The 20,659-nt window shown below is 41.4% G+C and overlaps 1 protein-coding gene across 1 annotated transcript in view; it reads right to left on the bottom strand.

The window, feature by feature from the left end:
- Positions 1-20,659, bottom strand: part of dock3 (dedicator of cytokinesis 3) — an 821,127-nt gene that overhangs the window by 668,363 nt on the left and 132,105 nt on the right. The window contains exon 2 of the mRNA XM_048606243.1: positions 11,286-11,369. Within this exon, the coding sequence (XP_048462200.1) occupies positions 11,286-11,369 (84 nt within the window). The remainder of the gene's footprint in view (positions 1-11,285; positions 11,370-20,659) is intronic.

Below are 20,659 nucleotides of genomic sequence, written 5' to 3'. Positions count from 1 at the left end.
TGCGAAAATGACCTCAAGCTTCCAAGTGCCTGTCACTTCAACATATCACAATTCCCTGGCCAACATTTCTGTCATGGGGCTGCTGCAGTGCTCCTGCGAGACTTAACACAAGCTAGAAGAACAGGATCTCATTTTCCGCTTGGGGACCCGGTAGCTTTCAAGACTCAGTATCAAGTTCAATAATTCTGGGGCCTGAGCATCTTCTTCCATGTCCTTTACAAACCTCTACTCTCCAGGCCTTATCATCACATGGGCTGCTTTCAACAGGGGTGGCATGTTGGCTCAGTGGTTAGCACTGCTGCCTCTCAGCCCCAGGGATGCAGGTTCAATTTCACCTTTGGGCGACGGTCTGTGTGGAGTTTGCACATTCTCCCATGTCTGCGTGGGTTTCTGCCTGGTGCTCGAGTTTCCTCCCACAGACCAAAGATGCGCAAGTTAGGCAGATTGACCATGCTAAATTGCCCATAGTGTTCAGGGATGTAGGTGGGCAAGACATGGAAAATGGAGGATTACAGGTCTGGGTGGGATGCTCTTCAGAGGGTTGTGCGGACCCGTTGGGCCAAAAGGCCTGTTTCCATACTGTACGGATCTATGAAAATTCTATGGAAATCACAGCCACCCAATTGTCAGCCACTGGAATCCCTTTTAGCAATTTTTCTTTTCTCCTGGCTCACCATTATTCATTTCTTTGTCTGCCTAACTGCTGCTCTTTCTCTCTGGGCTCCATCTCCACCTATTGTTTATCCCACCCCATCTTCAGCATTATTATCACCTTTTGCTAGCTACAATCAGTTCTGAAGAAGGGTCACTGGATATGAAATGCTGACTTGGCTTTCTCTCCACAAATGCTACTGGACCTATTGAGTTTTTTCAGCAATTTTTATTTTTGTCCACTTAACTGCTCAATTTCTTATATAAACAAATATTTTTATTCTGTATGCAGTTGAACTTGTCGAGAAAAATACTCTCGATAGGCACTCACGGTGAACTGCTATTTGTGAAACCAGTCATGCAAAACATTTCCTATAATTTATACAAACATGTACACCAAAACATTTTTTCCAAACTCAGTACATCCTTTTTGAATAGATTTTGACAACTTTTGTTCAGTTGTTCAGCGGCGGGAGTCCGGGAGAGAGCGCGAGGGCAGCCTGGGAAGGTAAGCTTTAGTTATAAAAGTCTTAGCGGGCGCGAGTGGTCAGCTGGGTAATGGTTATCTTTCACCCAATAAATTTGGGAAGTAACTAGTGAGCAGGTAAGCTATCTGCATTTTTTTTCTCATCTCTTTGTTATCTTTCGGGGAGGTCACCTAGACGCCAAATCCTCTGGGAGCAATTCGGAAGGCAAAACCGGAGTCTGTTTGAGTATATAACGGAGTAAACTTACTGGTACAGAGAACACTGCGAAACTAAAACAAAACTAATTAATTTTAAATAATTAACTAAGTAGAGATTGCAGGTCAGGTGATGTGTTGTAGCTGATCCCATTGAGAACGGCAGTGACCGCATCTGCAGCAAGTGTTGGCTGCTTAAGGACCTCAGGCTGAAAATTGATGAGCTGGAATCCAAACTCCAAACACTGCGGCACATCCAGGAGGGGGAGAGATACCTGGATGCTCTGTTCCAGGAGGCAGTCACACCTAGTAGATTAACTAATGTTAATTCAATCGGCGTGCTGGGACAGCAGTGTGTGACTGCGAGTGAGGCAGGTAGAGGAACCCTGCAGACAGGAACACAGGAGCTGCAGCCCTTGACATTGTCCCACAGGTATGAGGCACTTGCTCTCTGCATGGATGAGGAACAGGGCTGCAGGAAGGATGAGTCAACTGACCATGGCACCATGGTTCAGGCCATTCAAGAGGGGGGGGCTAAAAGACATATTGTAGTTGGAGGGGATTCCATCATCAGGAGGGTAGACAGTATCCTTTGCAAGCAGGATAGAGAATTCCGCACGGTGTGTTGCCTGTCTGGTGCCAGGGTGCAAGACATCTCTGACCGACTTGAGAGGATACTAGAGAGGGAGGGGGATGGTCCTGTTGTTGTGGTCCACGTAGGTACCAACAACATAGGCAGGACTAGGAAAAAAGACCTGTTGAGATTATGAAAAGCTAGGAACAAAATTAAAAATCAGGTCTTCAAGAGTCATAATCTCTGGATTGCTGCCCGAGCCACGTGCAAATTGGCATAGGGAGGTGAGGATCAGGGAAGTAAACGTGTGGCTAAAAGAGTGATGTGGGAAAGAGGGTTCCCTTTTCATGGGGCACTGGCATCAGTTCTGGGACAGGAGGGATCTATACCACTGGGATGGACTCCACCTGAACAGCGCCGGGTCCAGTCTTCTGGTGAAAAGGGTAAATAGGGTGGTCAACAGGACTTTAAACTAGTAAGTAGGGGGAAGGGAGGACTGAACGTAAGGGAGTATAACAATTAATGCAAGGCAAAACAGCAGGTTAGCAGGTGACGAGGAAGCTTCAACTCCATTGAAAATTAGGAAAAAAGTTAAAGGGAAGGAGAACTCAAGAGCTGTTAGTAATGGAGGTGATAGGACCCAAAAAGAAGGTGCAAAAACTGGCATAAAAGGGCACTTTATCTGAATGCTCAGAGCATTCGAAACAAAGTGAATGAGTTGACGGCGCAAATCATGGCAAATGGGTATGATTTAATGGTCATTACAGAGACATGGTTGCAGGATGGTCATGACTGGGAGTTAAATATCCAGGGGTATCAAACTGTTCAGAAGGACAGACAGGAAGGTAAGGAAGGTGGCGTCGCTCTGATTTTTAAGGATGATATCAGGGCGGTAGTGACAGCTGATATAGGTTCCACTGAACAAAAGGTTGAATACATTTGGGTGGAAATTAGGAATAGCAGGGAGAAGAAGTCACTAATAGGTGTGGTCTATAGGCCACCAAATAATGACATTGTGGTCGGGCAGGCAATAAACATAAAAATAGCTAATGCATGTAAAAATGGTACAGCAATTGTCATGGGGGATTTTAATCTCCATATCGATTGGTCAAACCAGGTCGGTCATGGCAGCCTTAAGGAGGGATTCATAGAATGCATCCGTGATAATTTCCTTGAACAATATGTAATGGAACCTACGAGGGAGCAAGCTATCCTAGATCTAGTCCTGTGTAATGAGACAGGAATAATTAATGATCTCACAGTTAGGGATCCTCTCGGAAGGAGCGATCACAGTATGGTCGAATTTAAAATCCAGATGGAGCGTGAGAAGGTTAAATCCAGTACCAATGTCCTGTGCTCAAACAAAGGAGACTATGATGGGATGAGGCAGGAGTTAGGTAAGGTAAAATGGGAGGAAAAACTTTACGTGGGTCAATTGAGGAACAGTGGAGGCCTTTTCACAGTGCTCAGCAGAAGTACATTCCAGTGATAAGGAAGAACTGTAGGAAAAGAAATAGTCAGCCATGGATGTCTAAGGAAATAAAGCAAAGTATCAGATTAAAAAAAAATACATACAAAAAAGCAAAGATTAGTGGGAAACTAGTAGACTGGGAAATCTTTAAAGGCCAACAGAAAGCCACAAAAAAAAGCTATAAAGAAAAGTAAGACAGATTATGAGAGTAAACTAGCTCAAAATATAAAAGCAGGCAGCAAAAGTTTCTATAAATATGTAAATCGTAAAAGAGTGGTGAAGGGAAACATTGGTCCTTTAGAGGATGAGAAGGCTAATTTAATAATTGGGAATGAGGAAATAGCCGAGGCATTGAACAGTTATTTTGTGTCGGTCTTCACAGTGGAAAACAGAAATAACATGCCGAAAACTAATAGCAAGAAGGTTATAGCAGGTGAGGACCTAGAAACTATCATCATCACTAAGGAGGCAGTGCTGGGCAAACTAATGGGGCTAAAGGTAGACAAGTCTCCTGGCCCTGATGAAAATGCATCCCAGGGTACTAAAAGAGGTGATGGGGGAAATAGCAAATGCACTAGTAATTATGTACCAAAATTCACTGGACTCTGGGGTGGTTCCCGCAGATTGGAAGACAGCCAATGTGACGCCACTGTTTAAAAAAGGAAGTTGACAAAAAGCAGGTAACTATAAGCCAGTTAGCTTAACTTCTGTAGTGGGGAAAATGCTTGAATCTATCATTAAGGAAGAAATAGCAAGACATCTGGATATAAATTCTCCCACTGGGAACACCCAGCATGGGTTCATGAAGGGTAGGTCATATTTAACTAATTTGGTGGAATTCTTAGAGGCATTACTTGCATGGTGGACAATGGGGAACCTGTGGATGTAGTGTATCTGGATTTCCAGAAGGCATTTGACAAGGTGCCACACCAAAGGCTGCTACACAAGATAAAGTTGCACGGTATTACAGGTAACGTATTGGCTTGGATAGATGATTGGTTGACTAGTAGAAAGCAAAGAGTAGGGATAACGAGGTGTAGAGCTGGATGAACACAGCAGGCCAGGCAGCATCAGAGGAGCAGGAAAGCTGACGTTTCGGGTCTAGACCCTTCTTCAGAAATGGGGGAGGGGAAGGGGATTCTGAAATAAATAGGGAGCGAGGGGTAGGCAGATAGAAGATGGATAAAGGAGAAGATAGGAGGAGAGGAGACAGACAAATCAAAGAGGCGGGGTTGCAGCCAGTAAAGGTGAGTGTAGGTGGGAAGTTAGGGAGGGGATAGGTCGGTCCAGGAAGGACGGACAGGTCAAGGAGGCGGGATGAGGCGAAGAGGTAGGAGATGGGGGTGAGGCTTGAGGTGGGAGGAGTGGATAGGTTAGGGAGGTGGGGACAAGCTGGGCTGGCTTTAGGATGCGGTCGGGGGAGGGGAGATTTTGAAGCTTGTGAAAGCACCTCATATTTTGCTTGGGAACCCTGCAGCCTAATGGTATCAATGTGGACTTCTTAAGCTTCAAAATCCCCCCTCCCCTGACCGCATCCCAAAACTAGCCCAGCTTGTCACCGCCTCCCTAATCTGTCCTCCCATCTATCCCCTCCCTAACTCCCCACCTACACTCACATTTACTGGCTCCAACCCCACCTCTTTGACCTGTCTGTTTCCTCTCCACCTATCTTCTCCTCTATCCATCTTCTATCCGCCTCCCCCTCTCTCCCTATTTATTTCAGAATCCCCTTCCCTCCCCCATTTCTGAAGAAGGGTCTAGACCCAAAATGTCAGCTTTCCTGCTCCTCTGATGCTGCTTGGCCTGCTGTGTTCATCCAGCTCTACACCTTGTTATCTCAGATTCTCCAGCATTGGCAGTTCCTACTATCTCTGTAACAAAGAGTAGGGGCAAATGGGTGTTTTTCTGGTTGGCAGTCAGTGGCTAGTGGTGTGCCTCAGGGATCAGTGTTGGGACCGCAATTGTTTACAATTTACATAGATGATTTGGAGTTGGGGACGAAGTGTGGTGTGTCAAAATTTGCAGATGATACTAAGATGAGTGGTAGAGCAAAGTGTGCAGAAGACACTGAAAGTCTACAGAGGGATATAGATAGTCTAAGTGAGGGGGAAAGGTCTGGCAGATGGCGTACAATGTTGATAAGTGTGAGGTCATCCATTTTGGTAGAAATAACAGCAAAATGGACTATGTTTTAAATGGTAAAAAATTGCAGCACGCTATTGTGCAGAGGGACTTGAGTGTGCACTAAAAGTAAGATTGCAGGTGCAGCAGGTAATTAAAAAGGCAAATGGAATTTTGTCTGTTATTGCTAGAGGGATGGAGTTTAAAAATAGGGAGGCTATACTGCAGCTGTATCGGGTCCTGGTGAGGCCACACCTGGAGTACTGTGTGCAGTTTTGATCTCCTTACTTGGATATACTAGCACTGGAGGGGGTGCAGAGGAGATTCACTCTGTTGATTCCAGAGTTGAGAGGGTTGGATTATGAGGAGAGACTGAGTATGCTGGGATTATACTCATTGGAATTCAAAAGAATGAGGGGAGATCTTATAGAAGCATATAAGATTATGAAGGGAATAGATAAGGTGGAGGCAGGGAGGTTGTTTCCACTAGCAGGTAAAACTAGGACTAGGGAGCATAGCCTAAAAATAAAGGGAAGCAAATGTAGGACTGAGGTCAGGAGGAACTTCTTCACCCAAAGGGTTGTGAATCTGTAGAATTCCCTGCCCAGTGAAGCGGTTGAAGCTACCTCACTGAATATGTGTTTAAGGCAAGGCTAGATAAATTTTTGAAGAGTAAAGGAATTAAGGGTTATGGTGTGCGGGCGGGTAAGTGGAGCGGAGTCTCAAAAAGATCAGCCATGATCTTACTGAATAGCGGGGCAGGCTCGAGGGGCCGGATGGCCTATTCCTGCTCCTAGTTCTTATGTTCTTATTATAGTCCTGATTCACTTATGCACTTTTTAGACTTGAGCACGCATTATCATAATTCCAAAAGGTGCCTTAACTCCCCCAAAATAGTCCCTGCACCAGATCAAGAGTACCTTAACTCTCCAAAGGAGTGAAATATAAAAGGTTTCTCCTGTTCCTCACACCACCACCCCATACACTCCCCTACAACCTACCCATGTCTACACATGCAATCTAATGCCCTCCAGCCCTGTGCTATTCTACAGCCCTTTACCCATCAACGTTCCCCTTACGCATCTCCACCAACTTAGTTCTTCAGTCCACCCTGACTCGCTTCATCAACTATGCAAAATGACTGCGTATCCACAAGTACCCATGTACTTAAGGTTAAAAACCCAGTTCAAGGACTTAAAGTCCTACATTGATAAAAGCACATTTATTCATAAAATAAAAACAATCTGGCAGGTTCGAGAAGATTTTTGATCAGTCTTAACAAATTAGCCTGTTCAAAGGTTTATGTATCTTTTATGCTCAATCCTATCTGCAGTCAAAAGGGCACCCGAGTTCCATCCTGAAAGAGTGCCCTACAACCCTCCACTGCCATACAAAAGATCCCTGGCCCCTACTCACATGGTGTCCTGGAATAATATGCTTGGGAGTACCTCAGCTCTACATGATACATGCACTAAGAAAACCTAAGTTTACCTGGTGCACACACCATAACCACTCTCAGCATGAAAAATTATCTACCTCATATGACTTTTGCATCTTTTCCAATTACTTTCAATCTGTGAACTCTTATTTTTGATCCTTTCACAATTGGAAACATTTTCCCTCTGTTTACACCTTCCAAATCTTTTCTGATTGTGTAAACTAGGCAGCTTTACAGCAGAATCAAAATGTTCAGCAGGTAACATTAAGCAGAACTATAATTTAAAAGAATCCCAAACTACGGTTTCATAATATTACGATCCAGTAGTATTTTGGGCAATCATCTATAACAGATAATTAACAATAACTATTTTTCATCACCACAGAAGACAGTTATAAAGGTGCCACATATAACAATTATATAAGCCTCTTCAGTAAACTCTTTGTACCTTATTAAGTACAATTACTTTAATTACTTAATTCTCATTACTCACTGCTTTAAATAAAAACTAATTTCAGAGAACTTGAAGTGTTTATTAAACCACTTTCAGTTTGTTGTATTAAATCCTTCACAGCAGGGTGCCTACATAGTTGAGTCCCTCAGTACTGCAGTATTGACCAACATTGGCAATGCTTACACTGGAATCATGATGTAAATGAGTAATGATATTGTATGCATTTACTCATATTACTCACCCAAAGCATGTAAAGAGCTGGCCATGAATCAAACTGTGGATAATATTACCTCTTTATCCGTCATCTTTAGAACATTCATTTCTGATATGGAAAAATTGCTGGGCTTGGGGTGGTAAGACTGGAGGAATGACATTAGCTGAGTTGCTTCTGCACTGGAAGTTAACAAATTAGTGGGTTTATTAGTTATGAAATAATAATGCAACATAGATACACACAGACTAGGAGTAAGAGTCCAGAAGAGATAAAGGGTATATGCATCATCCTCTCTGAATCACTCTTGAAGAGTAGATAGTGCAAAGTTGGCAGTTGGACATTTAATTTTAAGATTCTTGGCTTTTACAGGTCAATTGAAATCCTGTTTCTTTTTAATTGTGGTCAATTGGCAACAGTCAGTGTAAGACAGTCCTGGTCTTGTTTCCTTCTGACTGACTGACTGACTAAGTGGCTTCTAAAACACAGAGCAACAGGATCCTTTTACCAGCAAAGCAGGGGTGATGCAGGTGAGTCTTTGGCCGTAACCTTGACAGCACAATAGCACTTGAACCCAGGTAATACATCAGTTTATAAGCACACCATCCTCCACTAGCATACACAAACAAACACTGCAGTCAGTTTTTTTAAACCTTTTTTTTATATATCCTGGGAATGGCAAAATGTGTCCTCAAGAAGTGGCTGAGAGGGGACAGATAGTCAACACTTTCATCATCTCTTCTTGTTAAATCTCTCTGTAATGTTTGAAATTTTCCTGACACCTGTGTGACATTCCACGGGTTCCAAAAGCACTCAATTTACATTCACAGACTTTTACTGCCTGTAGCAGTTATATTTTAAATAAAAGCACGTTGAAATTAAATGTTAAAAATGTGTATAGTACTGGGGGCTCTGATCCATCGTTATTATACTTGTCATGGGGATACAAACCCAAGATGAAACTCAGAGAGGAGGAAAACAAAACTGGTAATAGGAAGTGGAAAAGTAGTATATAAAAGTGAGAGGCATCAGAAACAAATGCCAAAGTGAAACAGTAAAGATCCTGAATAATATTTTAAAAAATCATCTGAATGTATGCAGCATTTTCAATAAAGTAAATTAATGCCACAAATAGAAATAAACACGTTTGATCTAATTACCATAATGGACACATTGCTAAAGGGTGATCAGGATTGGAAACTGAATGTTCAGGGATAGCCAACGCTTAGGAAGAGAAAGCAAAAAGTAAAAAGGAGCTGGTATTCTGATAAGGGATGGGATCAGTATACTAGAGAGAGTGGATCTTAGATCTTTGAAGAAAAAGTACCTTTCAAGAAAAGTGACTGTAACATAGTTGAATCTTACATTAACTTTGAAAATAATGTAGGTCAACAGGAAACTCTCACCTCAAGACTAAGCAAAAGGAACCATGAACATGTTAGGGGCAAGTTGCCATGGTGCTTTGGGAAAATACATTAAAAATAGACAAGCAATATCTAGTATGTAAAGAATTAGTAAATTGTTTTTACAACAAACATACATTCCAATAAAGCATAAAATCCCAAAATGAAAAGTGAGTCAAATGTGGCTAAGAAGGAAGCTAAAGATTATTAAATGAAAGGAGGAGGCAAAAAACAAAATGCCCGAGGATTGGGAGCATTTCTGAATTCAGCAAAAGAGGCCCAAGAAACTGCTGGAGAATAGAATATGAATGTAAACTAGCAAGCAACATAAATAACTGAGTTCTGAGGAGGTCATATCACACTCGAAACATCAACTCTGTTTCTTTCTGAAATTATTTCAACAGTTATGAGAGGCAAACAGACTCATCCTATTGACTAACATAAGAGAAAATCAAAGTGTTCTTTTATGCTTTTGTCTTTTCAGTTATCTTGTACACCTACTGTACTATTTACATTGCCTACTTCAGCGAGATGTTGACTTCAGCTAAGAACATAAAATACTTTTGTTTTAGTCAATAATACTGTGGCCAAATGTGCTGGTCATTGTCAAAGAGGAAGCACCCAGTGCCGACTATGATGTAATCTGCCTAACACAGTTTCACACCAGACCTTTGGTACCTTTTGATGCCAGCACCACCTGAGATGGATGGATGGATGAAGAGTTGGGCAGTTAGGTGTCAAGCATAATTTCTGTGCAGCCACTGCTTCTTTCTCATGTCATGAAATGAAGACATTCCCTTAAGGCCTATCATCAGTTCAGTGACTTACATTTTAAATGGAGTTGCCAACATTACTGAACCTCCACTCACTGACAAACACCTCCTCCTACCATTAGAATGCTCACTCCAATTCCCAACAACCTTCACCCTCCACTTCAACCCCTAATAATGTCCAGACCCTCCCCATCAGACAGTGTTTACACACCTCTCTCACTGCCTTTAGTAATCCCCCAACTCCCTGGGTATTCACTCCCCTCCCAATAACACTTGACTGTGTTCACCCCATTCCCTCATTCTTGAGGGTGCTCACATCCTATTCATGCTCCTCAATGGCGTTTATTTCCCTTCCTAAAGCTACCACATACCTCACCACTCAGATCATGTTTCTCCACCTCCTTCACCATGTGAGTGTTTGCCTCCCCCCTCATTTATCTGACAGTGTTCACTCCTTCCCTCAGCCCGTGACAGTATTCAGCCCCTCCCTCACTACATCCTAAGTATTCACTCAGTATAACAATGCTCATTTCTCCTAAGTGCACCTTCCTCACCCCCAATATAGCTTACCCTCCTTCCCTCATCCTATGAGAATGCTCATCCTCCTTTACTCCCCAAAAGACAGGAGACAAGAGCTAGGGTTTATGGAAGGCGAGTCTGAAGAGGAAGGTATGGAAGGGGAAAAAAAACATTGCCATAGAAGCTTTGGTTGCCCTTGTGCTTTGAAACCACAACAGATTCACTCAGAGTTAAGCTGCTCAGCAGCTTTTACTCCTGCTGTGAAAAGCCTGTAAGTAGATCTGTGTAAAAACCAGGGCAAGCATAGGGCAAACAAAGTAAGTCTTCATAGTCCTGGCCATCTCATCGTTCTGTCATAAGTAATATGCAGCAATCCGGGCAAGATGAAAAACGGAATTTGAAGTTTAAATCTGTTCCTTAATTATGAAGATTGCTCATATGATGGAAGTTCCTAAGGTTTCCAACATACATCAGCAATGTAAGTTGAGTTGGAAGCCTCTCCACATATGGTTGGACAAATTTGCAAAGCAAATTAGAAAATTAAACTATCACACTATAAAGAATATCAAATAAGGATAAGTGGAATTGAAGGTCATAACTTAGCTGAAGATTCTGATTCTTCAAATATTTTTTAGATACATTGCATACGGTTTTTCAAAGATTTGCTGTCTCACCAAGACACAAAGGCAAAACCCAGTTTGTAAAGGACAAGCATCAGTTATTTAAGTTCTACCTTAATATATGCCTTTATTTTCATAGCCTTGGAATGTTACGTTTAATTCAGTCAATAACATTTTTTGAAGTGATAATCAACTGCAAATAAATCAACAAATAAAGAAGTGAGCAGCCTCAGAAAAACAGATATCCACTGTACAAAGGAGACACTCATTTTTAAAATAAATAAAATCTTATTGTTAAAGAAATAGCATTTGTATTTTTCTTGGAATAGATGCGTCACAAAAGGGTGTATATTTAATTTTATTCTTACCTTCACACTTTTCCAAGATCTGAACTGTTTCTCCAATTTCTAGCACAAGCGCCTGAGGCACTGAACCTCGGAAACTGCATATCACTGGAGAAAAGGAAACAATAAGTGTGACTTAGGGTTTTGTCTGCAATGAGCATATGAGCTGATGCTAAACAAACCGAAATGAATAACTTTCTGCACAGACCACGTTTGACCATGAATACTGAAAGATAGTTGCCAAAGCTTTTTGTCTTACACTCATCAGAACAAACATAAGAATGCCAAATTTCAAACAAGCACAACAAATTACATTACAGGAGAAAAGTGCACTGATTGGTTGGTGAGTTGACTTTGATTGAACAAGGCATTGCCATGGAAAATGCAACAAAGGCTACAGACTCCCCACACATCCAGGCAAGGCAAAGAATTTATGAAGCTTGAACACATTCCTTTTGTGTGCAGACAATAGTTCCCTGCACATGAATGTATATCACTCTAGCAAGTTTAAATGAACCACCTTGCACATAGCCAACAAAAATATCTTGTGAACTGGGTCAGAAATATCATTGTAAATTTTGAATATTCTCAATAAAACATGTTTTAGATTAAGTTTGAGAAAGTTAGTGACAGATTAATTTAGGGAAAGGATGAACAAAAATTCTATTAGCTTGTATTTGCACAAGTAGATAAAACACAATGGGAGTAACAGGTCACATCATTTTCAACTGCAAAAGTTTGCAACAATCGGTTTTAATTAACATAATCCAGATAACAAAATTCTATTCAAAATTTCTCCTAAAAGGAAGAATTTCATCAATTAGCCTTTTTCAAAATTAACATCAAGGAACTCAGTATTTAAATTCTGAATACTTGCATATCAATTGATTTAAACAAGATAAGATTTTAAACAAACTGGCCCTATAAAGGATTCAAACTGTTCAAGAATGAACAGGTTTGTCCCACATATGATCTGCGGCTAGGAATACACATTAACACTTACAAAACTAACTTTTGCCACATATCTCTAGAAGGAGTCAGACACATTAACAAACTCGACGTCACTCAAAAATAAAGATCAAAAACAACTGGAATAATATGAAATTGCAGTTTGTAGGATCCAGGGACTGGATTTTCAGTCTTCCAAAGCCTTTGTGACAGAATCCAAATTTCCAATTAACTTGTTATTAAGTTCAATTGGAGGTCATTAATGGGTTGGAAGGAAGAGAATCAAGTGAGTGGTGGCAACAGACAAAATGATAAATATGAAAATAAGTTCAGGCAAATGAGGCTCATGATGAATATGGAATGTTGAGGCCCATTCAAGGAAAACAAACCTTCAGCCCTTCCTGGTTGGGGTTTAGGGTAATGAGGATATTTAAATCAATAGGGAAAAGGAGGTTTTTAGGACCAGGGAACTCAGGGAAAGACAGTGGTGAAATCAGTATTGTCACTCATAATCCAGAGGCTCAGGCTAATGCTCGAACATCAAGAATTTCAATTGATGAAAGCTATTTTCTAAATGGTAACTATGACATTATAACTCATTCAGAGATAGTAAGAACTGCAGATGCTGGAGTCCACAGTGTGGAGCTGGAGGAACACAGCAGGCCAGGCAGCATCAGAGGAGCAGGAAAGTTGACATTTCAGGCTCTTATCGAGGGGGCAGCAGGTGGTGGTGTCAGGGAGTTGGTGCCTGGCCTCGGCAATGTAAAGGTCAGTGTGCATTCCTGCAAGAATGCGATCTCCTACTCCCAATTCCTCCACTGCGTCTGTTCCCAAGATGGGGCATTCCACTCCCGCACATCCGAGATGTCCTCCTATTTCAAGGACCATAACTTCCCCGCCCTTGCATACATCTCTTACTTTTCCTGCACCTCTGCCCTCACATCCCCTCCCACCAACAAAAATAAAGACAGAATCCCTCTTGTCCTCACATATCACCCCACCAACTTCCGTATCCAACGTATTATTCTCCACTATTCCGCCATGTACAATCTGACCCCACAACCAAAGAGATATTTCCATCCCCAACCCTATCTGCCTTTTGTAGGGCCTGCTCTCTCTGCGACTCCCTCATCCGCTCCACACTCCCCACTAACACCGCCACTCCCAGCACCGTTCCCTGCAACCGCAGGAAGTGCTATACCTGCCCCTACACCTCCCACCTCACCTCCATTCAAGGCACAAAACAAACCTTCCACATTAGACAGGGGTTCACCTGCACATCCGTCAACTTGGTCGACTGCATCCGCTGCTCCCAATGTGGCCTCCTCTACATCAGTGAGACCAAGTGGAGGCTTGGGGACCATTTTGTAGAACATCTGCGCTCTGTTCGCGACAAATGACGAACACCTTCCAGTCACGAACCATTTCAACTCCCACACCCACTCCCTGGGTGACATGTCCATCCTGGGCCTCCTCCAGTGTCACAATGATGCCACCCACAAACTGGAGGAACAGCAACTCATATTTCACCTCGGGAGCCTAAAGCCCAATGGCCTATATGTAGATTTTACCAGTTTCAAAATCTCCCCTCTCCCAGCCTCATCCCATGACCAACCCTCCCACTCATCCCCGCCTCCTTGACCTGACACAACCGGTCCATCTTCTATCCCACTTATCCGCTCCTCCCACCTCACAGACCAATCCCCACCACTACCTACCTGCACTCACCTACCACCATCCACCTACCTTCCCCAGCCACACCCCTCCTCTCTCTATTTATTTCCGAGCTCCCTTCCCCCTCCCCATTTCGGAAGAAGGGTTCTGACCCAAAATGTCAACTTTCCTGCTCCTCTGATGCTGCTGTGTTCCTCCAGCTCCACACTGTGTTAACTATGAAATTATAACTGATTTTTATAGAACCTCATCTGGTTTACTAAACTCTCCTAGGAAAAGTCTGCCATCCTTACTTGGTCTGGTCTACATATGACCCCAGACCTACAGCAATGTGATTGACTCTTAACTAATAACTGAAATTGCCAGCAGGCTAATCAGTTCAAATGGAATGAGAAATAAACAACGTTGGCCTTTTCAGTGATGAACTCATTCAACTAAAGAATAAGGAAAATAGACTGTTCAAAAGGCAGAGGTCACTCGAAGAGACTCGACTTGTTTTCATGTTTATCACTTTGTTCGTTGACTACACTCATTTGATTCTCTCCCTCACCAATCCATTAATGAGCTCCTAATTGATACTAACAAGTTAACCGAAAGTACACAGGTAGCAGTCACTGGAAGATAGAAAATAGGTTCATGATAGGAAAAAATCAGATCCATGGCGCAGAAATGAAATGATGGTTCTACTTGTTATACTTGAGAGTTTTCGGTCATGTGGGTGACTGCCAGAAGCTCATAGGGAGCCATTATTCAGTGCAGCCCCTGATTTAAAATCTTGAAATTTAAGAAGTCACTGAGGTGTATGCAGTCAGCATTGTGGAAATACCTACTTCAAATAGACTGCAGAAGTTCAAGAAATTAGCTCACCACTGCTTTCTCAAGGGCAACAAAGGATGGGCAGTAAATGCTGGTCTGACCCATAAGTTGATTTTTAAAAGATGGCAAATAGTAATGGCTAATATATAAAGAAATAATTCATAATTCTCAATAAATGTATAGATCCTCAAGGAATAAAAATTCTATTGGAAAAACGGTTCCATTTTGATAACTAGAGAAGAACATTATAAAATTAAAAGAAGCAACTTATATTGCTGCCAAAGAGCAGCACACCTGAGGTTTTAGAGAGAAAACTGTGAGAGAGTAAAGGAGCAAGCACTATAAAAACAAATATAAAATTATCAGATCAGTTATGAACTGATCGAATGGTGGAGTAGACTCAATGGGCTGAGTAGCCTACTTCTGTTCCTATGTTTTATGGTTTTATTGTCTACAAGTGTAGCACAAATAAATTTGCGTCCCCTAGAGCAAAAAACGAACTTTTGCTGGGGAGGAAGGAAGCAGCAGGGGCAATGAACAAGTATTTTATATTTTCACAGTAGCAGATAGCAAAAAAAAATGGAGTTATGGGAAATCATGTATCCAGTGAGATTCTATTTCATATTTTGACTCCTCCCCCCCACCTCCTTTGAGTAATAGTGGGCAAGTGTTGGTAGGATTAGCTGGCTGAATATCAAGCCATGCAAATTGCATCACAAATGTTCTTTCGAGGCCAACAAATCCTGCAGAGGGTCTTGAACCCAGAGTTTTTGGATCAGAGGCAGGGACACTACTGACTGAACCATACAATCACCTCTAATGAGTATGAGACAAGTAAAACAATTAATATTAGTTAAGGAAAATGTATTGGAAAAATTATTAGGACTAAAAGTCAACAAATCACTTCAACCTGATATTCTACATCCTAGGGCTTGAATAAACATTGACTGCTGTTACAATCCCGGGTCAAATTACCAAATTTATGTCACAATATGGCTAGGGAGCAGTAAATTTTATTTCTTTTTAAATAAAGTGTGAGAACTAGAAGACTAAAAGAATAAAGCAACAAGATTTCACAGTTTTGAACAATCAAAAATAAATTTACTCTGTCAGAACTATAATACAATCGTCAGTATAGGTACTATTTACATTCTAACACACATAACTAACAATGGTTCATATGGACACTGGGATGTGGGCATCGCTAGCTGAACCAGCATTTATTGACTATCCTCTCATACCCTTGAGAAGATGGTCAGCTATCTTCTGGAATCACTATAATCCATTTGATGTACATTGATCCATAATGCATTTGGAAATGGACTGCCCGTATCTGAGGAGTCGTGAATGATGAACACTCGGCAATCATCAGTGAACATGCCCACTTCTAACGTTATGATGGAGGGAAGATCATTGATTAAGCAGCTGAAGAAAGTGGTGCCTGGGACTCTAATCTGAGGAACTCCAGCAGAGATATCCTGGAGGTGAGATGACTGACCTCCAATAACCACTACAATCTTCATTCTTATCAAGTATGACTTCAACAAGCGGAGAGTACTACTTCTGGATTATTTTGAGCTCTATTTTTGGTCACTTGCATTCAGATGTGGGCTATTCCAACCAAAACCCAATTCCACTCCACTCAGACATATTGAACTATTAGCAGCACATGGCTTCTTCTGATCTCTCACAGTGCTGAGGACTTCCATCGACCTCTCATCAAACAGGACTATTTTCAACTGCTACAGGACTTCCCCAATTCCTCACTATACCAACCAATTTGGCTTGGCAATACGGTTAGCAGAAGTATTTCCTGACATGAAGTCTGTCTGTGTCTACTTCCCCAACTAACAGTCTTATGGCCTGTTTTCTTTGAACTCTCCCACACTGATGCATAAACAGTCCTATGTGACTTTTGAAAACCTTGCAACTGTTACCTCGCCTTCTGCTGTGTAGAACTGGATACTGTCACTCTTGGAATCATCTATAAGTATGACCAGACTTGGTCAATACAAAAAAAAGAGAAAATTTCAATACACCTTTCACTTTGGAAGACAGAATGCTTCAGCATTGTAAAGGTTTCTTCACAATGGCTTTGAACGTACAAGTTCTTATCATTGTAAACTTTTAACAAATTGCTTATGACATATTGTTCAGATAATCTTTTTAAGTATATATTTGCATATATTACATTAAAGGTACAAAAGCTAACTCAAACAAACTCAATTACATGTCACGAGGAGGATAAACAGGATTTAAACATATCTTTAACATAATTTAGTGTTGATAATTTTTCTCAAACCTTGTTTAACTCTGCAAAGAATATTTCAATTAAGTCCACAGTTTAAGGATCACTCCATCAAATTTTGATACAATTCCACCTATAATTTCATTTTCAAATCTCAATTGGAGTAACTGCAAATCCATACTCTGGTGGCCTCTCACTCTTCATGTATTAAGGCATATTAATCATAGAGTACTATACAAATAACTTGGTAGTTTCTCAACTCAAAGTCAGAAGATCATAGGTTTTCTCTTCCTTTTCTCGTCTGTTGACAGAAATAGATTGGTATGATCAGTAAAGTGATGGAAGGTGTCATCAACAGTGCTATCAAGCAGCACACCCTGCTCAGCAATAACCTGTTTAGTGATGCCCAATTTGGGTTCCAACAGGGCCACTCAGCTCTAGACCTCATTACAGCCTTGTTCAAACACAGGCAAAAGAGCTGAATTCCAGAGGTGAGGTGAGAGTGACAGCCCTTGACATCAAGACTGCATTCGACTGAGTGTGGCATCAGGAGCCTTAGCAAAACTGGAATCAATGGCTATCAGGAGGCAAACTCTCCAGCAGTTGGAATCATACCTGACACATAGGAAGATCGTCATGCTTGTTGGAGGTCAGTCATCTCCAGGATGACATCTCTGTAGGAGCTCTTCAGGGTAGTGTCCCAGGCCCAACCATCAATGACCTTCCTTCCATCATAAGGTCAGAAGTGGGGATGTTTGCTGATGACTGCACAATGTTCAGCACCATTCATGACTTCTCAGATACTGAATCAGTCCATGTTCAAATGCAACAAGATCTAGACGATATCCAGGCTTGGACTGACAAGTGGCAAATAACATTCACGAAATACAAATGCCAGGCTATAACCATCACCAACAGGAGACAATAACCACCACCCCTTGACATTCAATAGTGTTACCATCAATGAATCTCCCACTATCAACATTCTGGGGTTATTGTTGACCAGAAACTCAGCTGGGCTCACCACATAAATACAGCGGCTACAAGAGCAGATCAGAGGCTAAGAATGCTGTGACTAACTCACCTCCTGACTTCCCAAAGGCAGTCCACCATCTATAAGGCACCTCAGGAGTGTAATGGATCATTCCCAACTTGCCTGGATGACTGCAGCTCCAACAGTACTCAAGAAGCTTGATGCCATCCGGGACAAAGCAGCATCACATTAACAAACATTCATTCCCTTCGTAAACATGCAGCAGCAACAGTGTGTACCATCAAGATGGGCTGCAGAAAATTACCAAGGCTCCTCGGACAGTATCATCCAAATCCACAACCATTATATAGGAGCACCACCAGCTGCAAGTTCCCCTCCAAGCCACTCACCATCCTAACTTGGAAATATATCGTCGTTCCCTCATTGTCACTGGGTTAAAATCCTGGAATTCCCTCCCTAATGGCATTGTGGGTCAACCCACAGCAGGTGGACTGCAGCAATTCAAGAAGGCAGCTCACCACCACCTTTTCAAGGGCATCTAGGGATGGGTAATAAATGCTAGTGAGCCAGCGACACCCATATCCCATAAATGAATAAGTGAAAAAAAAGATGTACAAATTTCTGAGAAGCATAGATATGGTAGTTTGCAAGAAACCTTTCCCTTAGTAGAGGGATCAATAACCAAGGGACACAGTTTTAAGGTAAGGAGCTTAAGGTGATTTAGGAGAATTTGAGAAAATTCTTATACACCCAGTGGTTGTGGATATCTCAAATTCAACTTCTGAAAGGGTGGTCGAGACAGGAACCCTCAAGACATTTAAGAACGATTTTGATGAACACTTGAAATGCCATTGCATAGAAGACTATGGGCCAAGAGCTGGAAAACGGGATCAGAATAGAGGAATGCTTGATGATGGAGCAAACACAATTGACTGAGGGGCCTCTTTTCATGCTATAAAATCTCTATGACTCTATGATTCCAATTAAGTGTGACTCCTATCTTAACTCTAATTTCTCTAACTTAATGGACTCTTCCCAGGTTTTCTGAACTGGAGGCTTCTGTTCTGAGTTGACGATGCAACTTCTTTTTAGATAACAAGGTGTAGAGCTGGATGAACACAGCAGGCCAAGCAGCATCAGAGGAGCAGGAAGGCTGACGTTTCAGACCTAGACCCTTGTTCAGAAAACTTTTTAGTTGTGTTAGCATGAAAACATCCACATGTCATTTCCCACAGTTTGTAGACATCATAAACTAAAATTCTTTTGCTAGGATGAAACTGTTAACTAAAACTGGAAACTGATTCTAAACTGAACTCAAATCACTCCTGTTTTCTCCATCTGTCATAAAAGTTCCACATTTTAAACAATTTATCAATGAACACCACAGGTATCCTGCTAAGCATGTAACTGAAGTCACGTATTTTCTTAGAAATGAAGTATTTATTTCCAAGTCCAGATGATGTTCAAAACTCTTATAAAAATTTATCTTCACAAAACCAAAACTAACCATCTATTGGACCTTGACTTTAAAAATTCAAATTCCCAAATATTATTTATTTCCCTTTATTACAGTAGCTGTCTTTAAAGCTTGGATTTGCTTTGCCATACTGCACATCTCATCCAATTGCATTGGAGCTCAATTCTTTTATTGTTTATGATAAATTGCTCATCAGTCAGGGTTTTTAATTTAGCATTTAACTAAATGTTCTGATACATCAGCAATTCCTTGTGTTCAAGGTGCTTTTCAAAATACTTCACACAAACTTCTGAAATATGAAGTTCATCAAGTTTCAATTCAAGAACTATTTTGGTTGAATTTGCTTTCACAAATTGATAGTTTAGATGTTACAAGTTCACATTCATGGTAATGTCCTCATTGATACAAATGGTATTATAGGTGGAAAGACAAATAGAGCAAAACAAATTCTGTGGCTCAAGAATTCAAACCACAAAAGGTGGAGAGTTAACTCTCGCAATTATTTTGATTTTGGCACTGTTGACATAATTTTGTCAGCAGAGTGATGGTTAATCGTCTATTCAATAGCTCATTGGTTGAGCCAAGGGCTTTTCTTTTTGTATTTTTAAAATCTCTAGATTTCACTGCTTCTTCCTTCTCCAAGAAAAATTATGAGAGTTGATTCGGGTCTGCAGCCTTCTGGATATCTCTGAATGTACTGCACTCTCAGATCTCATAAAAGTACAAGTGAACCAGTCCAAAGGCTATGGTAAGATATATTTTCCTTAACTCAAAGCTTCCTGCTGCACTACTGTCCACTACATCACTGCTCCAAAAAGTAACACAGCCTTGTACCGCTAAAGCATGCCACAGATTTCCACTTGATCTTGAAGTTGCAGAAAAAGACTTCAGTATTTATTAGTCATTTGGCAGTGTCCCCCAACTTCTATTTTTAAGTTTATAATCCAAAAGGAAAAATAGTATGTGCTCTCTTACATTATTAGTTGGATAATGTATTCTTGATGGAGTAAAGGAACACTTTGCCCGAGTTAAAATCTATATAAATAACCTCAAAAAGCCTTATTTATTGTGGCAGCATTAAAGGAAGTATACCCTCAGCTTTCAAAAGCACATTCCCAATTCAAGGAGATTCTCAGGGAAGATGTGAGATATGCAAGACTTAAGAGTTGGGGTGGGGGTGGTGGGGAGAGAGCGAGCGGGCGAGGGGAGAGTTGGCAGGGGGCGGAAGAGTTGGCAGGGGG

The sequence above is a fragment of the Rhincodon typus genome, chromosome 16, assembly GCF_021869965.1.
Source record: "Rhincodon typus isolate 14 chromosome 16, sRhiTyp1.1, whole genome shotgun sequence".
Classification (NCBI taxonomy): domain Eukaryota; kingdom Metazoa; phylum Chordata; class Chondrichthyes; order Orectolobiformes; family Rhincodontidae; genus Rhincodon; species Rhincodon typus.
This window is presented reverse-complemented; position numbering and strand designations above follow the sequence as displayed.